At 41.0% G+C, this 21496-nt stretch overlaps 1 protein-coding gene across 4 annotated transcripts in view; it reads left to right on the top strand.

The window, feature by feature from the left end:
• The window catches only part of LOC132782012 (eukaryotic elongation factor 2 kinase-like), a 49470-nt gene that overhangs the window by 24956 nt on the left and 3018 nt on the right, over positions 1-21496 (top strand). For 2 of the 4 annotated variants that reach the window (XM_067473100.1, XM_067473099.1), the window contains 13 exons: positions 1859-1919; positions 2546-2583; positions 4883-5054; positions 5761-5910; positions 6745-6877; positions 9446-9573; positions 11224-11425; positions 12861-12928; positions 13554-13625; positions 14863-14925; positions 15309-15368; positions 18694-18828; positions 21212-21400. In XM_067473100.1, the coding sequence (XP_067329201.1) occupies positions 1859-1919; positions 2546-2583; positions 4883-5054; positions 5761-5910; positions 6745-6877; positions 9446-9573; positions 11224-11425; positions 12861-12928; positions 13554-13625; positions 14863-14925; positions 15309-15368; positions 18694-18828; positions 21212-21400 (1471 nt within the window). The remainder of the gene's footprint in view (positions 1-1858; positions 1920-2545; positions 2584-4882; positions 5055-5760; positions 5911-6744; positions 6878-9445; positions 9574-11223; positions 11426-12860; positions 12929-13553; positions 13626-14862; positions 14926-15308; positions 15369-18693; positions 18829-21211; positions 21401-21496) is intronic. The other 2 variants (XM_067473102.1, XM_067473101.1) reach the window with 1 other exon arrangement.

Below are 21496 nucleotides of genomic sequence, written 5' to 3'. Positions count from 1 at the left end.
TATGTAGATGTGACGTGTGCATGTAGTGTGAAATTTGACCAGCTAGTCTTCTGCTTATGATATTTTGGAAGTACACGAGAGCCCCCTTTGCCATCACCTGAGCATTCATTTAACCCGAAAGTGCCACTGTGGGGTAGGAAAATAGATAGACCAAACTATGACCAAGTTCAAGACTATGTTCACCACCACTCTAGCATTAGATCTCACTAGCATAGCAGTGCTGCACTTTTTGGATCACACTCTTTCACAACCAGCTACACAATGGGAGATCAAGACATTCACTCTGATGTTTCACAACACATTGTTGAGATCACACTTTTGACAACTTCCAGACAATGACAGTGATTACTAATGTAACAGAGCTTGTGTCCACTGGAATAGAATATCATCCTTGACAGTAGACTGATATTACAATTTTCAATGTATTGAAATCCAGAAGCATGTGGACTATTTCAACAGAAAGGAGAAAACCATGAAAATGAACAAAATCTGGCTAGGTAAAGGTAAAGGTTTTCCCCTGATGTTAAGTCTAGTTGTGTCCGACTCTGTGAGGTGGTGCCCATCTCAGTTTCTAAGAGCCGGCGTTGTCCGTAGACACCTCCAAGGTCATGAGGCCAGCATGGAGCTCTGTTAAAATCTGGCTACCACTATTTAAAACAACTCCAAAATAAGGACAGTAAATAAAGATCAATACTCAAAAACAGGGGAATTCCAGACAAGAAACAATAAGGGCCAGCTAATCACCTCCCAACAAAAGATTTCCCCAGGCAGGAAGCAGCCAAGTTTTGAAGCTGCAAGGCAATTCAATACTAAACAAGGTGATAAATTGCAACATTCACACTTGCCTCCAACAGACAAGAGTTCTTTCTCCCACCCTGGACACTCCACAGATATCTAAACCACACTTGCCTAGTTCCCAATAGACCTCACAGCCTCTGAGGATGCCTGCCATCGATGTGGGTGAAACACCAGGAGAGAATGCTTCTGGAACATAGCCATACAGCCTGGCAAACTCACAGCAACCCAGTAATTCCGACCATGAAAGTCTTCAACAACACACTCTCCCTTGTATTTTTTTTCTTTCCCTCCCTCATTTTTTCCTCTGGCTTCAACATTTCAGAAATTTTGCTTTTGTACTCCAGATCGAGGAATCCACTGACTGGGCCTTTTTTTGGGAATTGTTGTCCAAAATATTAATTTTCTCTGGAGTGAACACAGGTTAGATTTGGCCAGCTTTGTTCTTATCCTTGCTACACTGTTGTTTTTAAAGAATTATATTCTGACCATACTTAGTGGAGGAGCAAGTATACACATGTAACAAAAAATAAAATCTGTTTCAGGGATGGCACAGTTTGTGCCAAGCTCTGATGTAGAAGCTACATGTGCTCTTGCAACATTTTTAAGAACAGAATCTGTCGGCATTGCTCACATTTGGCAGTGCTTCACTTATAACTGATCTAGCAGTGCTGTTTCAGTTCAGCCTGTAGCTACCTGCACCTGTTTTGATGATAAACAAAAGCCTTCAGGACAAAATAACCATGCAGTTACATGTTGTCTTGCCCTTTATGCTCTCCCATGTACAGAAACAAACTGAGCATTCATCTCCAGAGAACGTCTAGCGCATAGAGCTTTGTGATTATAGCACTATGATTCTAATATAAGTGCCATGGAATCCTGGAATCTGGAGTTTAGGGAGAGTATTTAGAATTTTGTGCCAGAGAGCAATAGGATCTCAATGAACTGCAAACCCCTTGATTCATTTGGGTCCATCACAATATTTTCTTAATTGCCCACAATGCCCTTGATGTCACATTGTGCATTTTATTGACCAGATTTTGGTGTTTTACCTGTTTGACAGATATAATGCTGTGACTGGGGAGTGGATCGAGGATGAGGTTCTGATCAAAATGGCTTCACAGGTGAGGACAGACTTGGCTCTGACTTTTATCCTTAATTTTAATAATATATTAAAATTGGCACAGTGGGTTAAACCCTCGTTCTGACCAAAAGGTTGGTGGTTTGAATCCGGGGAGTGGGGTGAGCCCCCATCTGTCAGCTCCAGCTGCTCATGCAGGGACATGAGAGAAACCTCACACAGGATGGTAAACATCCAGCATCCCTTGGGCAATGTTCTTGCAGACAGCCAGTTCTCTAACACCAGAAGCGGCTTGCAGATTCTCAAGTCACTCCTGACACTAATATATGTGTGTGTGTGTGTTATTTTAGTTCTTTTTCACCCTGCAAGGTGAATTCAACTGAGAACTAACAACTAACCCAAGTCCCTTCTTTTCAAAAAATAGTGTTATAAAATTGTTAACACAAAGAGAGGTTTTAGATGTTGAGTAATTTTCCATTGGTTGATTTGCAGGGAACAGTCTGACCCCATATTCCATTCAATTCTGACTTCATTGGCATCAAATTTAACATTTCTGGTGAAACCTCTATAGACTTAGATGGATGGGTTTCAATTTCCTGATAGTACATGCAGGGATTTTCATTTCTACATAAGCTTCAGATGAATAATGATCTCTGTATTGCTTTCCAGCCTTTTGGCCGTGGAGCCATGCGGGAATGCTTCAGAACGTAAGTGTTTCTATTGCTCCTTGTGATTTTCCTTTTCCTTTTGTTGTTGTTGTTACAGAATGGGGAAATGTGGATCATTCTCCTTTAATATGTGAGTACAGTTAGCATTAATTCAGTATTACACATGATCCATTAGAGCAGTGGTTCCCAACCTGAGGTCCATGGACCACCAGTGATCCGCAAGAACTGAAATATGGTCCGCGGCCTCACCATTACTACACCCTTGCAACAAGAGTGACTGGTCTTGCAAAACCCTCTTATAATGCCGAGGCGTATTAAATATGGGTTTCTGTGGGCAAGCAGATGGTGACTACTGGATGACATATTCTGTATCAGAAACTAAAGCTGATGTGGTCTATCCAATTCAATTTCTGAATCAGCACTCCAAATAACCAAACCAAAACTAAAGTTGACAAAAAAACTGATTTGTAACCCTTTTGGTACTAATGTTGGAGAGTGGTCCCTGGTCAAGTAGTCCCTGGTAAATAAAGGTTGGGAACCACCGCATTAGACTAAGGAGAACAGCACAAGGAGAGTAACTTATGCTACTCCTAAGGCTGGATCCACACTGCCATATAGTCCAGTTTCAGAATCACCAGATTTATTAATGCACATTAAATTAATAAATCCAATGTATGTGATTAATAGGAAAATATGCATACATTTTTCTGCTTTGGATGCAAAATAATTTGACTTCCTTTGGGTAATAAACTCCAAAATGTGGGTAAATAACCAATCATTGAGGCAGGAAAATATCAGCTGATGGTTCCTTTAAACTTTCACTGTCAGAAGTCAACGTAGCCACTGAATTTCTCACATTAAGGTCACAAAGAAGTGTCTGGGGAAAAAAATTGAATGCATTGCCTTGGGAGGTGGATGGCTCTCTTTCATTGGAGAACCTTCTTATTGAATGCAGTGTAACTTTCCTCCAAGTAAATATACACCAGAATGCTATGTGAATTGCTGCTCTTAATAATAATAATAATAATAATAATAATAATAATAATAATACACTTTATTTATATTCCACTCTATCTCCCTGAGGGGACTCAGAGTGGATTACAGTATACACATATATAGGCAAACATTCGGTGCCTGTTATACAGTGAACAATGACATACAATACACAAACAAAAGCAAAAAAATTCCCTTTACATCTCTGGCATCTGGAGACGATTCTCAACTCTGGCCATGGAGAGGTGATCTTGTTCCATTTTTCCATGCCGAGGAGCCTGTTGTCCGTAGACCCTCCTGGCCGGGTTTGCTCGCTTGGCTGTATGGGTGCCTTTTACCTTTCTGCCGAGGAAATACCTATTGATCTACTCACATTACATGTTTTCAAACCATTGGTTGGAGCTAGGGCTAACAGCAGGAGCTCACCCTGACCTGCAGCTTCTGGTCAGCGGTTTTTTTGCAGCTAGAGGTTTAACCTGCTGTGCTACTCTTGGAGGCTCTTAGTCTATAGCTCTCTCTGTTTCTCAGGAAAGAAACAGGACTTTGCTTATAAGTTAACATATTGAAAGTTGCATTATTTCTTATATACTTCAGATACTCCTTACAAGCCATGTAGATCCTCTTTTGGCAAATGTCAATGAGCACTATGTTGTATATATATATATATATATATATACCTGGCCAAACGGATTCTCCCCTTTGAACCATCAAGGTTATTAAGATCTTCTGGAGGGACACTGCTCTCGGTCCCACCTCTTTCGCAATCGCAATTGGTGGGAACGAGGGACAGGGCCTTCTCGGTGGTGGCCCCTCGGCTCTGGAACTCCCTCCCGATGGAGATTAGATTTGCTCCTTCCCTCCTGACTTTTAGAAAGCTGGTAAAAACATAGCTTTGGAATACTGCATTTGCAGAATGATGACTGAGTCAATAACTTCTGACCACACGGGCGGATGGCGATGAACTTATGATTTATTCTGACGAACTGACCTTTTGTAAGTTGTATAATTGTATTTTAATGTATTTTTGTACTATTGTATTATGATGTTTACTGTGGTTTATCTTATTGTATTTTAACCCTCTGCTGTTAGCCGGCCTGAGTCCCTCTTCGGAGGTCGAGAAGACTGGGTTATAAAAGCTCGAAATAAATAAATAAATAATATATACCCCACAAGCCAGTCGACTATTATAGAGTAGTTATTATAGCTTAAGGAGTCATCATGATATGGAGAACCTCATACAATGTCATACATTCTTGTTATGGAGGTTCCCTTGCACTTCCCTGCTCCCATGTTTACAGAGAGCACTATGTCCATTTTCTGCATCATATTTATTTTGTCCTTATAGGAAAAAGCTATCCAATTTTTTGCACACTCAGAACTGGAAAGGTGCCTTTAACTATGTGGCCAAGCGATACATCGAAACAGTGAACAGGGATGTCTACTTTGAGGACGTGAGACTCCAAATGGAGGCCAAGTTGTGGGGAGAAGAGTATAACCGGCACAAGCCCCCCAAACAGGTATCTTTTACAAGAGAAAAAGTAAAATAATAAGGATCAGAAAGAAGGACACTCCCTAGAATTTGCAATGCAGTTTCTCTGGGATCATTTATGTAGATCTCTTGAAGATATTTATGTATTTAATGTATTGTCAAAGGCTTTCATGGCTGGAATCACTGGGTTGTTGTAGGTTTTTTCGGGCTATATGGCCATGTTCTAGAGGCATTCTCTCCTGACGTTTCGCCTGCATCTATGGCAAGCATCCTCAGAAGTTGTGAGGACCTCACAACCCCTGAAAATGCTTGCCATAGGTGCAGGCGAAACGTCAGGAGAGAATGCCTCTAGAACATGGCCATATAGCCTGAAAAAACCTACAACAACCCATTTATGTATTTATTTACAACACTTCTACCCTGCTTTTTTTCGCCCCAGAGAGGACTTAAAGAAACTATCAATTACTTTACTAAAGATAAATCCATAAATGTTTTAAAGGAAAATTGTAAATGTTTTGGTTGAATGAACCATGTGTTCTCTCCTTTCTATTCCTGCTTGACTCTGGGAGATTTTAATAAATGTCCCATGATAGTGGCTTGTGGGTTAAGGAAAACCTTCCTAAACACATTATATATTTTATTCTTGACCAGAGTTTACCTTACCTAATTCCTGTTTGGGTCCAATGAGATAAGTTTCCTTTGTTACATCTTTCTAACTTCCTTCCTTTTTCTAGGTGGACATTGTCCAAACCTGCATCATTGAAATGAAGAACAGACCTGGCAAACCTCTGTTTCACTTGGAACATTACATTGAAGGCAAATACATCAAATACAACTCAAACTCAGGATTCGTACGCGATGACAACATCCGCCTCACCCCACAGGTGAGAGTTTCCTGGTGACAGTGAGTTAGTAGCCCGGTTGGCTAATGTCTTACGCTGGCTCTCAGACTGTTGGTCCAAGAGTAGATGACTGTCCATATTAGCCAGTGGTCAGGTTCAAGGGCAACAAACAGAAATTGAGCTCAGGTAATATCCTCCTGTCATTTTGCAAACAAGTGAAAACTTGGTTTTGGGAGCAAGCATTAGGCCCAGCATAATTATCTGTGCAATACAGTTGGAGTTGCCCCTGGATTGATGAATATAATTATTTGATTATCTGGCTGTTGTTACATATGTTGTTTAATGTTGTTTTAATTGCTTTTAATGGTGGTTGTTGTTGTTTGGGCATGGAATAATGCCAATTATGTAAGCCGCCCTGAGTCCCCTTCAGAGTGAGAAGGGCGGGATATAAATGTCATAAATCTATATAAATAAAAATGTAATGTTTGTTCATGGTATTAACATAACTCAAAAACCACTGGGTGAATTGACACCAAATTTGGATACAGTACACTTATCAGGCCAACGAGTGACCATCACTCATAAAAACACTGAAAAACACAGCGGAAGAGACTTAAAAAGTAAAAAATAAAAATACATTGCAATGCATGCACATAACCACATAAATACACATTTACACAAATATATACACACGCAAAGCACATATACACAGACTAGACCACAGCGGCGCGTGGCAGGGGATGGCTAGTAAATAATAAATATCCTCACCCAAAAGATGGGTTGCTGAAACTGAATCGCAGTCTACAAGGCATGAGATTTAGAAGTGGGCCTGGCTTCTCTTCTCTCATGAGTGACGAACCTTGTGATTCCTTGCAGGCTTTTAGCCATTTCACGTTTGAACGCTCAGGGCACCAGCTTATCGTCGTCGACATCCAAGGTGTTGGAGACCTTTACACCGACCCTCAGATTCACACAGAGAGTGGAACCGACTTCGGGGATGGCAACCTTGGTAACTGGTGACATGTTAAATCTTCACCATGATGCCCTGTTAGAGCAGGGGTGTGAAGCTCATTTTCACCACATCAGCCTTTTGGTTGCCTTCAAAGGGCTGTTTCTTGGAGTGGAAAAGCAGAAGAACTCACATATGCATAGAGGTTGATTTTTCAAGTTTTTTTTCCTCAAGAGAAAGTTCCCTCCAGTCAGGACTTGAAAAAACAAGAAAAAGGTTATTGTTACCTTAGGCACGAAGGTCATGAGGTTCAGACTGGAAATAATATTGGAAAGACCACGATCACTGTTTTTCCCCTTAGAATCATAGAACTGTTTATATGTTTTAATTGTTTTATGATTTAATCTGCTACGTTTATGTTATGTGCATGATGCAGCATTAAATTTTTGCCGCAGTTTGTAAAACCGTTCTTGAGTCCCCTTCAGGCTGAGAAAGGCGGGGTATAAATAAAGTAAATAAATAAATAATAGAGTTGGAAGAGACCACATGGGCCATCTAGTCCAACCCTTGCCATGCAGGAAAAGCACATTCTAAGCACCCCTCAAGCGCAGAGAGTTCCACTATTGGACAGCTCTTCTTACAGTCAGGAAGTTCTTGCTAATATTCAGGTGGAATCTCCTTTCATGTCATTTGAACCCGTGGCTCCATTGAGTCCTAGTCTCCAAAGCCGCAGAAATAAGTCTGCTCCCCCTTCCTTGTGGCATCCATTCAAATATTTAAGCATGGCTATAATGGGAGCACCCCATGGCGCAGCGGGTTAAACAGCTCAGCTGCTGAACTTGCTGAAGAAAAGGTTGGCGGTTTGAATCTGGGGAGTGGGATGAGCTTCTGCTGTTAGTTCCAGCTTCTGCCAACCTAGCAGTTCGAAAACATTCAAGTGTGAGTAGATAAATAGGTACTGCTCCAGTGGGAAGATAATGGCGCTCCATTCAGTCAAAAATATATCAGATACACCTGCGACTCTAAGATGCACCCCATTTTTAGAGATGTTTGTATATAGGGGAGAAAAGAGGGTGGTAGCATTGAAGAAATCTGTAGTTGCATTCTTAGCAAGGTTACTCTGGGTATAAATGAACACCAATACCGACACCTATTTAGCAAAATGCCCTTTGGTTTCTTTCTTGCTCCAACTTGCGGCTTGACTGACCATCATTTGGGACTTTGGTCAGTAGCTTACTTGGAAGCAGTGGCTGATGGAAAAAGCAGCTTGGCATTTCCTCACAAGTCCTCTTCTAGTGCTCCAGGCCAGAGGAGTGCTTTGACTGTGTATTCCTGCATGATTGGGGGTTGGATTGGATGGCCCTTGTGACCCCTTCCAGTTTTATGATTCTAAAATGACAATAGTTGACTTACTAAATCCAGTGACTAGATAAACCTTCAACCAAGGAGCAGGATGGGCCTTAGGCACCAACTACTGTCCATGGATGCCAAAAATTAATAATAATAATAATAATAATAATAATACTTTTTATATTCCACCCTTCTCACCCCGAAGGGGACTCAGGGAGGATCACAAGTACACATACACAGCAAACATTCAATGCCATTTGTAAGTACACAGACAGAACAGAAGAAGGTATTGTTTTGATCCCATGGATGGTTGGGCTCGAGTCCACAGGGGGTGCTGTTGCTCCATCCTCTATGATGAAGAGCCGTCAGACTTCCTCATTCCAGCATTTTCTGCTCTTTTTTTCTTTATGGTGTTGTAAAACACCTCCCCACTTTAGTGGTACCTAACTTCTCTAATTACAGCAAAAGCTGTTTTCGAACTGCTTAGGTAAACAGTGAGCAGGGCTGATGGTCGGCCACTCACGCCGACCCAGAGGTTCAAACTTGCAACCTTTCGGTTGATAGATCTTATAGTTGCTGATGATTTGCCAGCTGTGCTAAACCTCCGGCCTGTATTAACACAGGGGTGGCCAAAGCATAATTTCCTGGTACAATATCCAAGAGCTTAAATATAGGTTAAATAGACAGACACTCCTTTTAACTTATTGTTTGCACACCACAGGCTGCATTGGAAACAATGTACAAATATTGATAACTCCATCTTTTCAGTCTTCCAACATGCACATAAAGACATGCGATAAAGAGAAGTGGGTCAGGGGAAATATTTAATGAACGCCCCTCGTAACATAAATCCTCTTTACATGTGAGCATCAGATTTTTGAATGATATGCAGTGCATTGAGTATATGTAGATGTTTCCATAAGAATAACCTGGCCACACACTTGCCAAGTACCCACCTTGCAGAAAGGTTTCTATGGACCTTTGATAAATAAAATAAAAATAAGCAGGAAGCAGTGAGCCTTGGAGCAATGGTGCATGCAATGATTCTTGGGGCAGCAGCTTAGGCCTTTCAACAGATGATTGCTTTCAGAAGTTTCACATCTCCTGTCACAGTTCCCAGGTCTTTTTTAAGATTGGAAAAAACGACAGCGTTTTCTAATCTTCAAAAAGATCTGGGAACTGTGACAGTAACAGGAATATCTGAACAGATTCACAGGGAAGATTTAGGGCTTTCTCTATCGAAACTGTGTCCTCACAGCTCCTTTTGATATCTCCCAGGTGTTCGGGGCATGGCCTTGTTCTTCCATTCTCATTCCTGCAACAAGATTTGCAAAAGCATGGGACTGACCCCGTTTGACCTCGCTGCCAAAGAGAAAGACGCCTTAGTTCAAAGTAATAAAAAACTTGTAAGTGCTTTCTGCCTCTAGATCAGCATTTCTCAACCTGGGAGTCAGGACCCCTGGGAAGCAGTATTTTCTGTTGGTCATGGGGTTTCTGTGTGGGAGGTTTGGCCCAATTCTATAGTTGGTGGGGTTCAGAATGCTCTTTGATTGTAGGTGAACTATAAATCCCAGCAACTACAACTCCCAGATGTCAAGGTCTATTTTCCCCGAACTCCACCAGTGTTCACATTTGGGCATATTGAATATTTGTACCTAGTTTAGTCCAGATCCATAATTGTTTGAGTCCACAGTGCTCTCTGGATGTAGGTGAACTACAACTCCAAAACTCAAGTCAGTGCCCACCAAACCTTTCCAGTATTTTCTGTTGGTCATGGGAGTTCTGTGTGTTAACTTTATTTCAGTTCCATTGTTGGCGAAGTTCAGATTGTTCTTTGATTGTAGGTGAACTATAAATCCCAGCAACTACAACTCCCAAATGAAAAAAAATCATATATCTGATATACATCCTGCATATCAGATATATGATTCATAACAGTAGTAAAATTACAGTTATGAAGTAGCAACAAAAATGAATGTGAAATGTCCAGGGTGGTAGAAAGAACTCTTGTCAGTTGAAAGTAAGTGTGAATGTTGCAATTGGCCACCTTGATTAGCACTGAATGGCCTTGCAGCATCAAAGCCTGACTGGTTGCTGCCTAGGGGATCCTTTGTTCAAAAAAGAGGGAAATTCCAGAAAAGAATCAATTAGGGCTAGCTAACACCTCCCAACAAAGGATTGCCCCAGGCAGAAAGCAGCCAGGCTTTGAAGCTGCAAGGCCATTGAGTGCTAATCAAGGTGGCCAATTGCAACAGTCACACTTGCCTCCAGCAGACAAGAGTTCTTTCTCCCACCCTGGACAATATTCCACAGATAAATAAACCACATTTGCCTAGTTTCCAACAGATCTCGCAACCCCCGAGGATGCCTGCCATAGATGGGGGCAAAATATCAGGAGAGAATTATTCTGGTACATGACTACACAGCCCGGAAAACTCACAGCAACCCACAGCAACCCATAGTCTTTGAGTTCCAACATTTTATATGTTGTGGCCTTGAGCCAATGTATCCAACATTAACAGAATTGGGATTTAATTCTCACTTCAGCATTTCATAATACCAAAAATATGCTTCAGAAACTTTTCCACCCCTCCAGAACAGACTATTTAGGACACAGAGAGATCACCAATTATGGCATAAGGAACAAAATCTAGGAAAAATTCAGCATTGGATACTCGACATAGTGTTGTTTCAAACATCTGTATATTACATAATAGTTTATATAATGATAATGTGCAGCAATATTATGTAATAGATAGAGAACGCTATTTGTTTTTCTTTTCACTCTTTGAACAAATGGTTTGTGAATTACTCTAGTTCTTCAATTCTAAGGCACATTTTTTCCAATATCAACATCTCTGCAATCGCAGGTATATCTCGTGTGTTTTTGTTGGTGGTGGTGGTGGTGGTACTGAAATTAGGGTGCATCTTACAATCAGTGGTGCCTTACAATTGTAGAAACACAGTATCATTCCCCTCAAAATGGTGGGAAATACGAGATATGAATGGAACAAATACAGTCAACATTGTATGTTCCTTTCTTTCTATTTGTCAAGGAATTTGCTCAGACTGTTGTGCGAGGCACAGAAGAGAAATGTGGCAGCAGCCGGGTCAGAACCATCTCCGGTAGCCGACCTCCTCTGCTTTTCCGATTGTCTGAAAACTCAGGGGATGAGAGCATGAGCGACATGGCCTTTGACTCCTGGCCTTCGTCTCCGTCTTCGGCAACACCCCATAGCCACAAAAACGAGAACCTCCGTATGTTACCCTAAGATATATATCTTTGCATTTTGTTCTCACATAATTCAATATTTGAAGAATTTTCTCCTTGATGGTCAAGATTATAAGTTAATTTCCAGTTTCCCCCCTGATTTGTCATAATTGCATATTTAAGTGATTTTTTTTTATTTCTGTAACATACTTGTTTTCTCCCCATTGGCACAATGTTTTCATATTGTATTTTAATATTGAGACAAATGTTTTTAATGTTTATGTATGCATGTAATGAATTCATGTCCTGGCATTGATTGTTTGCCATATATACGCTGTTCTCCGCCCTGAGTCCCCTTCAGGGTGAGAAGGGTGGAATATAAATGTTATCTATATAAATAAAAATGTCATGTTCATTTGTGGGATTAACACAACTCAAAAACCACTGGACGAATTGACACCAAATTTATACATAATACATCTATCAGGCCAACGAGCGACCATCACTCATAAAACACTGCAAAACACAGCTGAAGGGACTTAAAAAGCCAAAAAACCAAAAAAATACATTACAACGCAAGCGCAAAACCACACACACACACACACACACACATATATATATACACACACACACACAAAACACATACACAGAAAGAAGGAAGGAGAGAAGGAGGGAGAAAAGAAAGGAAAGAAAGAAGGGTAGAGAAGGAAGGAAGGAGGGAGAGAAGGAGGGAAAGAAGGAGGATAGGAGAGAAAGAAAGGTAGAGAAGGAAGGAGGGAGAGAGCGGGAGAGAAGAAGGAGAGAAGGAAGGAAGGATAGAGAAGGAAGGAAGGAGAGAAGGAGGGAGAGAAAGAGGGAAGGAGAGAAGGAAGGAAAATAAGAAGGGTAGAGAAGAAAGGACGGATGGAAAAAAGGAGGGAAGGAGATAAAGAAGGAAAGAAAGAAGGGTAGAAAAGGAAGGAAGGAGAGAAGGAGGGAGAAAATGAAATAAAAAAGTGAAAGAGGGAAGGAAGGAGAGAAGGAACAAAAGAGAGAAAGAGGGAGGGAAGGAAGGAAGGAAAGAGACAAGAAAGGATGGAACCAAAGAAACAGAGAAGGAAGGAAGAAGAAGGGAAAGAAAAAGTGGGAAGGAAGGAAAGAGGGAGGGAGGGAAGGAAGGAAGGAGAGAAAGAAAGGAGAGAAAGAGGGAGGGAAGGTTGGCCACAGCAACGTGTGGCGGGTATAGCTAGTAAATAAATAAAACCCTTGTGCCGACAGGACTGCTAACAGAAAGGTTGGCTGTTTGAATCCGGGGAGTGGGGTGAACTCCTATCTGTCAGCTGCAGCTTCACATACAAGAATATGAGAGAAGCCTCCCACAGGATGGTAAAACATCCCTTGGGCAATGTCCTTGAAGACGGCCAATTCTCTTACACCAGAAGTGACTTGGCAAAGAAAGACTCGTTTTCTAACAAATACAATCTCTATATTACTCTCCTCTAGACTGGCCTGTATTCAATGAAGTTGACAACTTGGTTCATAATGATCATGAAAGCCTCGACAATCAAAGGGTAAGTGTTTCTCCAATGGTCAAGTTAAAAATGATTGTGTCCGTTGTGCTTTTTAGACCCTAATAATATAGGAAATATGTGGTGGGTTTACTCTGATATATGAGGATTGCTTTTGTTCCCATGACACTCTTTCTGAACACTTTCTTTCTTTGGATTTGATTGTGGCAATTAGATGCACAAAAACAAACACATTTATGCCGCTTTTAGCCTAAAGTTCTCTACAGAGGCACTGAAAGGTAAAATCCCCTTATCTTAATCTTCACAATGTAAAGCATCATCAAACTCTCATACTCAAATAGTCTGTTTTATCTGATCCAAAATATCTTAATCTCCAAAGAGGATTAATTGACATCTACAGTGATATAGCTGTGAACAGGCGCCTTGATCTTCTACTACTTCTCTTCTCATTCCTTGCCCTAATTTAAACGTTCTAATATTTACATACTATTTTTTTAAATGTATTGTCGAAGGCTATTTTTTTAAAACTAACATCGTGACCTGGTGTGATGATTTCCATTGTTGGATCTTTTTGTTTAAGGCAATAATGGGTAACCTGTGATTCTCCAGGTGTTACAGGATTACAAATCACATCATCCTTAACCTCATGTCATTTTTCCCTTTCTAGGACTGTGAAAATGGAGGCGACAGTGGATACCCAAGTGAAAAGAGGAGTGAACACGAAGACATGGATCACAAAGTAACATCTTCTATTGCTGTTTGAATATTCTTTTCTTCATGTATTTACAGCTTGTTGGTATTATTGAACATGAGCAGAATAAGTTGAGAGCGTCAGAAACCCCAGTGCTCCTTCAGTTATTTTAAAATTCAATTACATTTTGTATAATATTTAGTTAATAATAATAATAACAATACCATATATACTAGAGTATAAGATGAATTTTCCAGCTCTTTTTTTAAGCTGAAAAAGCCCCCTTCGGCTTATACTCAAGTCAAGGTTATTTATTATTTTACTCTGTTGTTATTATTATTATAATATTTATTATTTTACTCTATTTATTATTGTTATTACATTTACATTATTTTACTCTATTATTATTACATTTATTATTTTACTCTATTTATTATTATTTCATTTATTATTTTACCATTATTTATTATTGTTATTACATTTATTATTTTACTTTATTATTATTGGAAGGATACGTAAGCACATTTACATTGAAGATTAGAATAATGGTTTAATCAGAGTTGGACAGTCTTACCTTATATTAAATTTATTATTTTACTCTATTATTATTATTACATTTATTATTTTACTCTATTACTGATATTATTACATTTATTATTTTACTCTATTATTACTGTTATTACATTTCCATTATTTTATTCTCTTATTATTTTTCATTATATTTATTATTTTACTCTTTTATTATTATTGGAAGGATATGTAAGAACATTTACATTGAAGAAGGTTTAGAATAATGGTTTAATCAGAGTTGAACAGCCTTAACTTAAATTACAGTTTTATGTAAACATTCAAAAACATTTAACCTACTGATGCCTCAATTAATGTAATTTTACTGGTTTTATTGAATTTTGAAATTTACCAGTAGCTGCTGCATTTCCCACCCTTTTTTGTAGTAAAATTGCATGCCTGGTCTACACTGACTATATAATTCAGTTCAAAAGGGCGAGTGCAGATGGGGCTTTAGAGGAAAGTGTACCAATAAATCCTCTCTCTAATGTGGAAATAAGAATACTGTCAGTCTCTTAAAATCCTGTGGTCAATTAACTGTTATGCTTTTAAATGTATTCATTGATTCAGCCTTGGTGATAATGTTTTGATATGACTTGACATTGAAACAGAGGCATCACTCAATCCCGCCCCCCGCCCCCCAAGCTATCGACAAGAGCTTCTTGTAATAATGATCAACACAATTAATTTTGTTTTATTTTTTTTTATATTAATATAGGTGCAGTCCAACTGTAACCGAAGACATGAAAGTGACGAAGACAGTTTGGGCAGCTCTGCAAGGGTAAATAAGACAGAAACTCTCTGAAGATAATACCTGGCTTTGGTTGGTTTGCTCCCCATGCCTCCGATGTCACTCCTCCAACCCACATGTGCAGTATGATCCTTGTATCCATGGGCAATATGTTCCCATTCTTTGTGTAAATCCAAAAAAGCACAGATAATATCAAGCCCTATTCAAATGAAGGGCTTCTGGCAATGCTGGAGGACCTAGAAAATGGCCAGCGAGCACATATTTTGGTAGGCATGGATCAACGAAACTGATCCCAGGGATACAGGGCTCGTACTGTATATTAAAAGCTATTTTTATTTCCGTTGCAGAATATTGTTTTTCATTACTTACATCTCGTTTTATTTCACTTTTTAATTCCTTTCCTTCTTAATTAGAGAAACACTGTTGTAAATAAACTCTCTTCAACTACTAAAACCAGCCCATGGAGCAAACGGGTGATTCTGCATGAATTCCTTCATCATGTTCTTGGCTTTGTTTTCTCTTTGCCGATTGATTTGGCTTTTGCTGATTTCTGCTTCTGTTTCCATGGTTCGAATCCGTATTTTTCTAAAACACACCAAATCTTGGAATGTGCTACTATGTCTTGCTACTTTCTTTGAAGGGTGTAGGTATCAAGACAGCTTGAACCTATATATGGATAATTCAAAATTCAGGCTATCACTTGGGCAACCACTGGCCATGCTGGTTGGGGCACTCTCAGAGTTTCAGACTTACCATATACACTCGAGTATAAACCAACTCGAATATAAGCCAAGACAGCTAATTTTACTACAAAAAACTCGGAAAACGTATTGACTCGAGTATAAGCCAAAGGTAGGAAATGCAGCAGCTACTGGTAAATTTAAAAATAAAAATAGATAGTAAGAAAATTATATTAATTGAGGCATCAGTAGGTTAAATGTTTCTGAATATTTACATAAAATTGTAATTTAAGGTAAGACTGTTCAACTCTGATTAAACCATTATTCTAACCTTCAATGTAAATGTGCTTACGTATCCTTCCAGTAATAAGAGTAAAATAATAAATGTAATAATAAAAATAAAGTAAAATAATGTGCATGTAATAATAGAGTAAAATAACATAAATGTAATAGTAATAATAAATAGAGTAAAATAATGTGAATTCAATAATAATAATAATAATAATAATAATAAATAGAGTAAAATAATAAATGTAATAATAGAGTAAAATAATGTGAATTCAATAATAATAACAACAATAATAAATAGAGTAAAATAATAAATGTAATAATAGAGTAAAATAATGTGAATTCAATAATAATAATAATAATAATAATAAATAGAGTAAAATAAATGTAATAACAACAACAGAGTAAAATAATAAATAACCTTGACTGGAGTATAAGCTGAGGGGGGCTTTTATTTATTATTTATTTATTTATTTACTTTACTTATATACCGCTGTATCTCAAGCCCGAAGGCAACTCACAGCGGTTCACAAACACTAAAAACAGTAGAAACAGCAGTGGTTCCATACAACATATAACAATTGACTTAACACATTATCCATAAATTACCAATAAGCAATTACAATGCACAATTATTACAAAAAACAACCGTACCCAATCTTCTCATCATCCAAGCGTAGTCCAGGTTCGTCGTCCATTGTTCCATTCCTATGTTCCATTACCAGATTGCACTAAATTACTCAAATGCCTGCACAAACATCCAGGTCTTCACCTTTTTGCGGAATACCATTAGAGATGGTGCTAGTGTAATGTCCGTAGGAAGGGCGTTCCACAGCCGAGGAGCCACCACCGAGAAGGCCCTATCTCTCGTCCCCGCCAGCCGAGCTTGAGAAGCAGGCGGGATCGAGAGCAGGGCCTCCCCGGAAGATCTCAAAATCCTGGTGGGTTCATAGGCAGAGATGCGGTCAGATAGGTAGCTTGGGCCGGAACCGTTTAGGGCTTTAAAGGCCAACGCCAGCACTTTGAATTCAGCCCGGTAGCAGATCGGTAGCCAGTGGAGTTGGCGCAACAGGGGGGTTGTATGCTCCCTGCGCTCCGCTCCTGTTAAAATCATGACTGCCGAGCGTTGGACTAGTTGGAGCTTCCGAGCTGTCTTCAAAGGCAACCCCACATAGAGAGCGTTGCAGTAGTCTAAACGGGATGTAACCAGAGCGTGGACTACCGTGGCCAAGTCAGACTTCCCAAGGTATGGGCACAGCTGGCGCACAAGCTTTAGCTGTGCAAATGCTCCCCTGGGGTTCCAGGCTCAGCGATGAGTCCAGTGTCACACCCAAGCTGCGAACCTGCATCTTCAGGGGGAGTGCGACCCCATCCAACACAGGCTGTAACCCTATGCCCTGTTCGGCCTTGCGACTGACCAGGAGGACCTCTGTCTTGTCTGGATTCAATTTCAATTTGTTCGCCCTCATCCAGACCGTCACAGCGGCCAAGCACCGGTTCAGGACCTGGACAGCCTCCTTAGTAGCAGGTGGAAAGGAGTGACAGAGTTGGACATCATCCGCGTACAGATGACACCGTACCCCGAAGCTCCGGATGATCTCCCCCAGCGGCTTCATGTAGATGTTAAACAACATGGGAGACAATATTGAGCCCTGAGGAACCCCACAAGACAATGGTTGTGGGGTTGAACAGGTGTCCCCCAACAACACCTTCTGAGATCGACCCTCCAGGAATGACCGGAGCCACTGCAAAACAGTACCTCCAAGACCCATCCCCGCGAGGCGTCCCAGAAGGATACCATGGTCGACGGTATCGAAGGCCGCTGAGAGGTCCAGCAGCACCAACAGGGACACACTCCCCCTGTCGAGCTCCCGGCGCAGATCATCCACTAAGGCGACCAAGGCTGTCTCGGTACCATGTCCCGGCCTAAAGCCAGACTGTGCTGGGCCTAGATAATCCGTGTCTACCAAGAATACCTGGAGTTGTGAGGCCACCACTTTGCCCAAGAAGGGGAGATTGGAAACTGGCCGATAGTTGTCGAATTTAGTGGGGTAAAAGGGCTGAAAAACTCAGCTTTAACTCAAGTATATATGGTATTTTCTAAATTCTTTCCAACGTGCCCAATCCTTTGCCCTTCCAATAGAGAGACTTTTAGATCTTTCGCTGCTCATCGAGGACCAGCACTGCCTGTTTTGCTAGCATTTTGCTGCCATCACAGTAAGTGCAACTAGGAGTTTTGTGCATGTGACTTAGTCTTCCCCAAATTGACTAAAAATTAATTGCTGTGGAGAATGAGCTACAGCATGAATGGGAAGTGGGTGGCCCTCCAGATATTTTAGGACTCCAACTTCCAACATTTTGTTCTATTGACTAGGCTGCTGGGACTTGCAATGTAACAACATCTGGAAGTGGGTTGCTGTGAGTTTTCCGGGCTGCATGACTATGTTATGAAACATTCTCTCCTGACATTTCCTCTGGAACATGGCCATACAGCCTGGAAAACTCATAGCAACCCAGTGATGATGGCCATGAAAGCCTGTGACAATACATTGAACATCTGGAAGGCCACACAGTTCCCATTTCTGAGTTACAATGCAATTCTATAATGTGAGTTAATTGGGACAAATATATGTATAAGATTTCTGCCTGATTGAGTTCTGTTTTAATTTATTCCTTTACACACATTTGTTTTTGTGGGGAAATTACTGCTGCAGCTTGAGAAGGCTTTCTTGGCTCTGGATGGCAGTGTGGTCTTGATAAGAAGACACGCTTCTTTCTTTTCCTTTTACATTTCAAACTCAACGTCAGCAGTGCCTTTGCTCTGTTCTAGGTCAGTGTGGAGAAGTGGAATCTCTTTAACGCGGCCAGAGTCCATATCCACAGACCTTCCTGTGTTGCGGTGGAAGTGCAGAGGCTCAATGCTTTGGAACTGGAGAAGAAAATTGGGAAATCCATCCTTGGGAAGGTTTGAGCATCACAGACTCTTGATTCTGGCATCCGATTTGGTGGCTCTCCCTCTGGAAAGAAGGAGGGATCCATATGAAAGGGCTTGTCTCTTTCTTTAAATAGGGCAAGGCTGGAAAGAAGTTAGCCTGTTGTCTATGCACCTCTGTCAACTGGGTCTTCAGCTGTAGCTTATGGTTTGCTAAGAAGCACTTTAGAAATCCTATACTACCATTATAACCACACACCAGTGGATCTCAAAGCGTCAAGGGACTGGAGGGTTTAGTTCTTAGAAAAGGAAAGAGGTTATAGCGTGTACTTACTTACTTAGGCGATCCCTCATTGGCCGAGTAGGATAGTCTTCCAGGATCAGTATTCTTATGGGTCCGTAGGTGCCTGTGGAGCCCTATTCTTGATCTGCATCTTCTTCCGCAGTGAAGTTATTGATTTCCAGGTGGGAGGCGGTCTCGGTCGGGGTTGGCTTGACACGCCTTCCTCTTGGCACGTTTCTCTCCTTCACCCTCCATTCGTGCCTCTTCAAATTCTACAGCACTGCTGGTCACAGCTGACCTCCAGCTACAAATGCAGCATCTTTTCCTGACCGCTTCCTACCTGTATCTAATACGAGGCAGACTTTTCCTATTCTTTGATTTTTTTTGTGGTCATTACAGAAAACATGGTCATTAAAATAGTTAAATTTTGTATTTCATCACATAATACTCGCACTCCCCCCCCCCATTTTTTTGTAGGGGGAAAGAGGGTGTGACTATTCAGCAATATTTAGATTCCTTTAATGAATATACGTGAGCACCCAGGGCCCCCCAGTTCTCAGTGTCTATGCCAGAGTTTTAAAGGTTGGCTTTGAGCCCATCTTTATAGTGTGTAAAAGTGTAGAGAATAGAACATACTGGCAGGCCGGGCTCAGCACAAAAGGCTAAACCTGCTGTGCTGCAGAAAAATCCTGCCGATTAGAAGGTCAGCAGTTTGAACCCAGGTCGGGGTGAGCACCTGTCGTTAGCCCCAGCTCACCTGCCTACCTAGCAGGTCGAAAGCAGAAATACGAGTAGATAAAATAGGTACCACTTTGAGCAGGGAGATAATAAAGGGGCCTTTAAGGACATTGATTGGAGGAAAGCTCCTCAACCTGGAAGATGGAGTGACAACCCCCCCCCCCCCCCGGGGCCAGAGTCAAGCACAGCCTCCAAGATGCCGGAAATAAGATGGGAAAACCCCATTTTCCTAGTTTCCAACAGACCTCACAACCTCTGACGATGCCTGCCATAAATGCAGGCGAAACGTCAGGAGGAAATGCTTCTAGAACATGGCCATACAGCCCGAAAAACCTACAACAACCCAAACATTCAATGCCGATTATACAATTAACAAGGACAGACAACACAAAGAGAGGGAAAGGCAATTTATAAGCCTTCGACAATACATTGAATGTTTGCCCTATGTGTGTTCTGTAAAGCCGCTCTGAGTCCCCTTTGAGGTGAGAAGGGTGGGGTATAAATACTGTAAATAAATAAACGTCCCGTCCCCCCCCATTTACATATTGGAATAAGTTAATGAAGGAACAAAAGACATCTTGTGATACTGACATGGGTCTCATGTTTGGAGGGAAAGCAAGGTATAAGTAAAAGTTAAAAGTTTCCCCTGACATTAAGTCTAGTCATGTCTGACTCTGGGGAGTGGTGCTCATCTCCATTTCTAAGCCGAAGAGCTGGTGTTGTCCATAGACAATTCCAAGGTCATGTGGCTGGCATGACTGCATGGAGTGCTGTACAAGTATAAGTAGAGTAATAATAACAGCCCTTGTACCTTCATGCAAGATATACACAGTGACTACTGCATGCCTAAACACTGCAAAAGCGCTAGATCCCACCTGATCCTGGGTGTTAAGCTGGGTCAGCCTTGTTAGTGTTTGGATTGAAGACTGCCAATGAATACCAAGTATTGTAGGCTAGATTTCAGAGATGAGAACTGTCAAAACCTGTATCTTAAATTTTCCTGTGAATCTACTTCTGTGCCTTGTAGTCTCAAGGGAAAGTGGTTGTGTAAGCATTTCATGAAGCAAAGCCTAACACCAGGTTGGGAACAGCAGCTTATGGTTTCCAAACTCTTTTAGTTGAAGATTTGGGTCCTAGCAGGGCTGGCTTGGGCTGATGGGAGTTGTAATATAAAATAATTGAAAAGCCATGTATTTCATGCTTTCCGTAGTGAAAAATCTACCTATTTTTGTTGTGGAATTGCTAAAACAGGTAGTGATCTGGATCAGCACCCACCCAAGAGCAGATATAAATAACAATGAAACACTTGTAGAGCTATGTTCAGGCTTAGCCAGCAGGCTGATCTAACTTTTAATCATTCCTCCTCCAATTTCTTCCCTCTCCTCTTTCACACAGGTTCATTTGGCCATGGTTCGATACCATGAAGCTGGCCGTTTCTGCGGGAAAGACCAGGAATGGGACGAAGAGTCGGCAATTTTCCACCTGGAGCACGCAGCGGACTGCGGAGAGCTAGAAGCCATTGTGGGACTCGGGCTCATGTTCTCTCAGCTGCCACACCACATTCTCTCTGAGGTCACACTCAAGGTCAGCAAGGCAGCACCATAGTTGAACGAGACCAGCCGTGAATCCTTGCAACCTTTCTAGATTTCTTGTGTGAAAGCAGAGATATATAGCACATTT

The sequence above is a fragment of the Anolis sagrei genome, chromosome X (genome assembly GCF_037176765.1).
Source record: "Anolis sagrei isolate rAnoSag1 chromosome X, rAnoSag1.mat, whole genome shotgun sequence".
Lineage (NCBI taxonomy): Eukaryota > Metazoa > Chordata > Lepidosauria > Squamata > Dactyloidae > Anolis > Anolis sagrei.
This window is presented reverse-complemented; position numbering and strand designations above follow the sequence as displayed.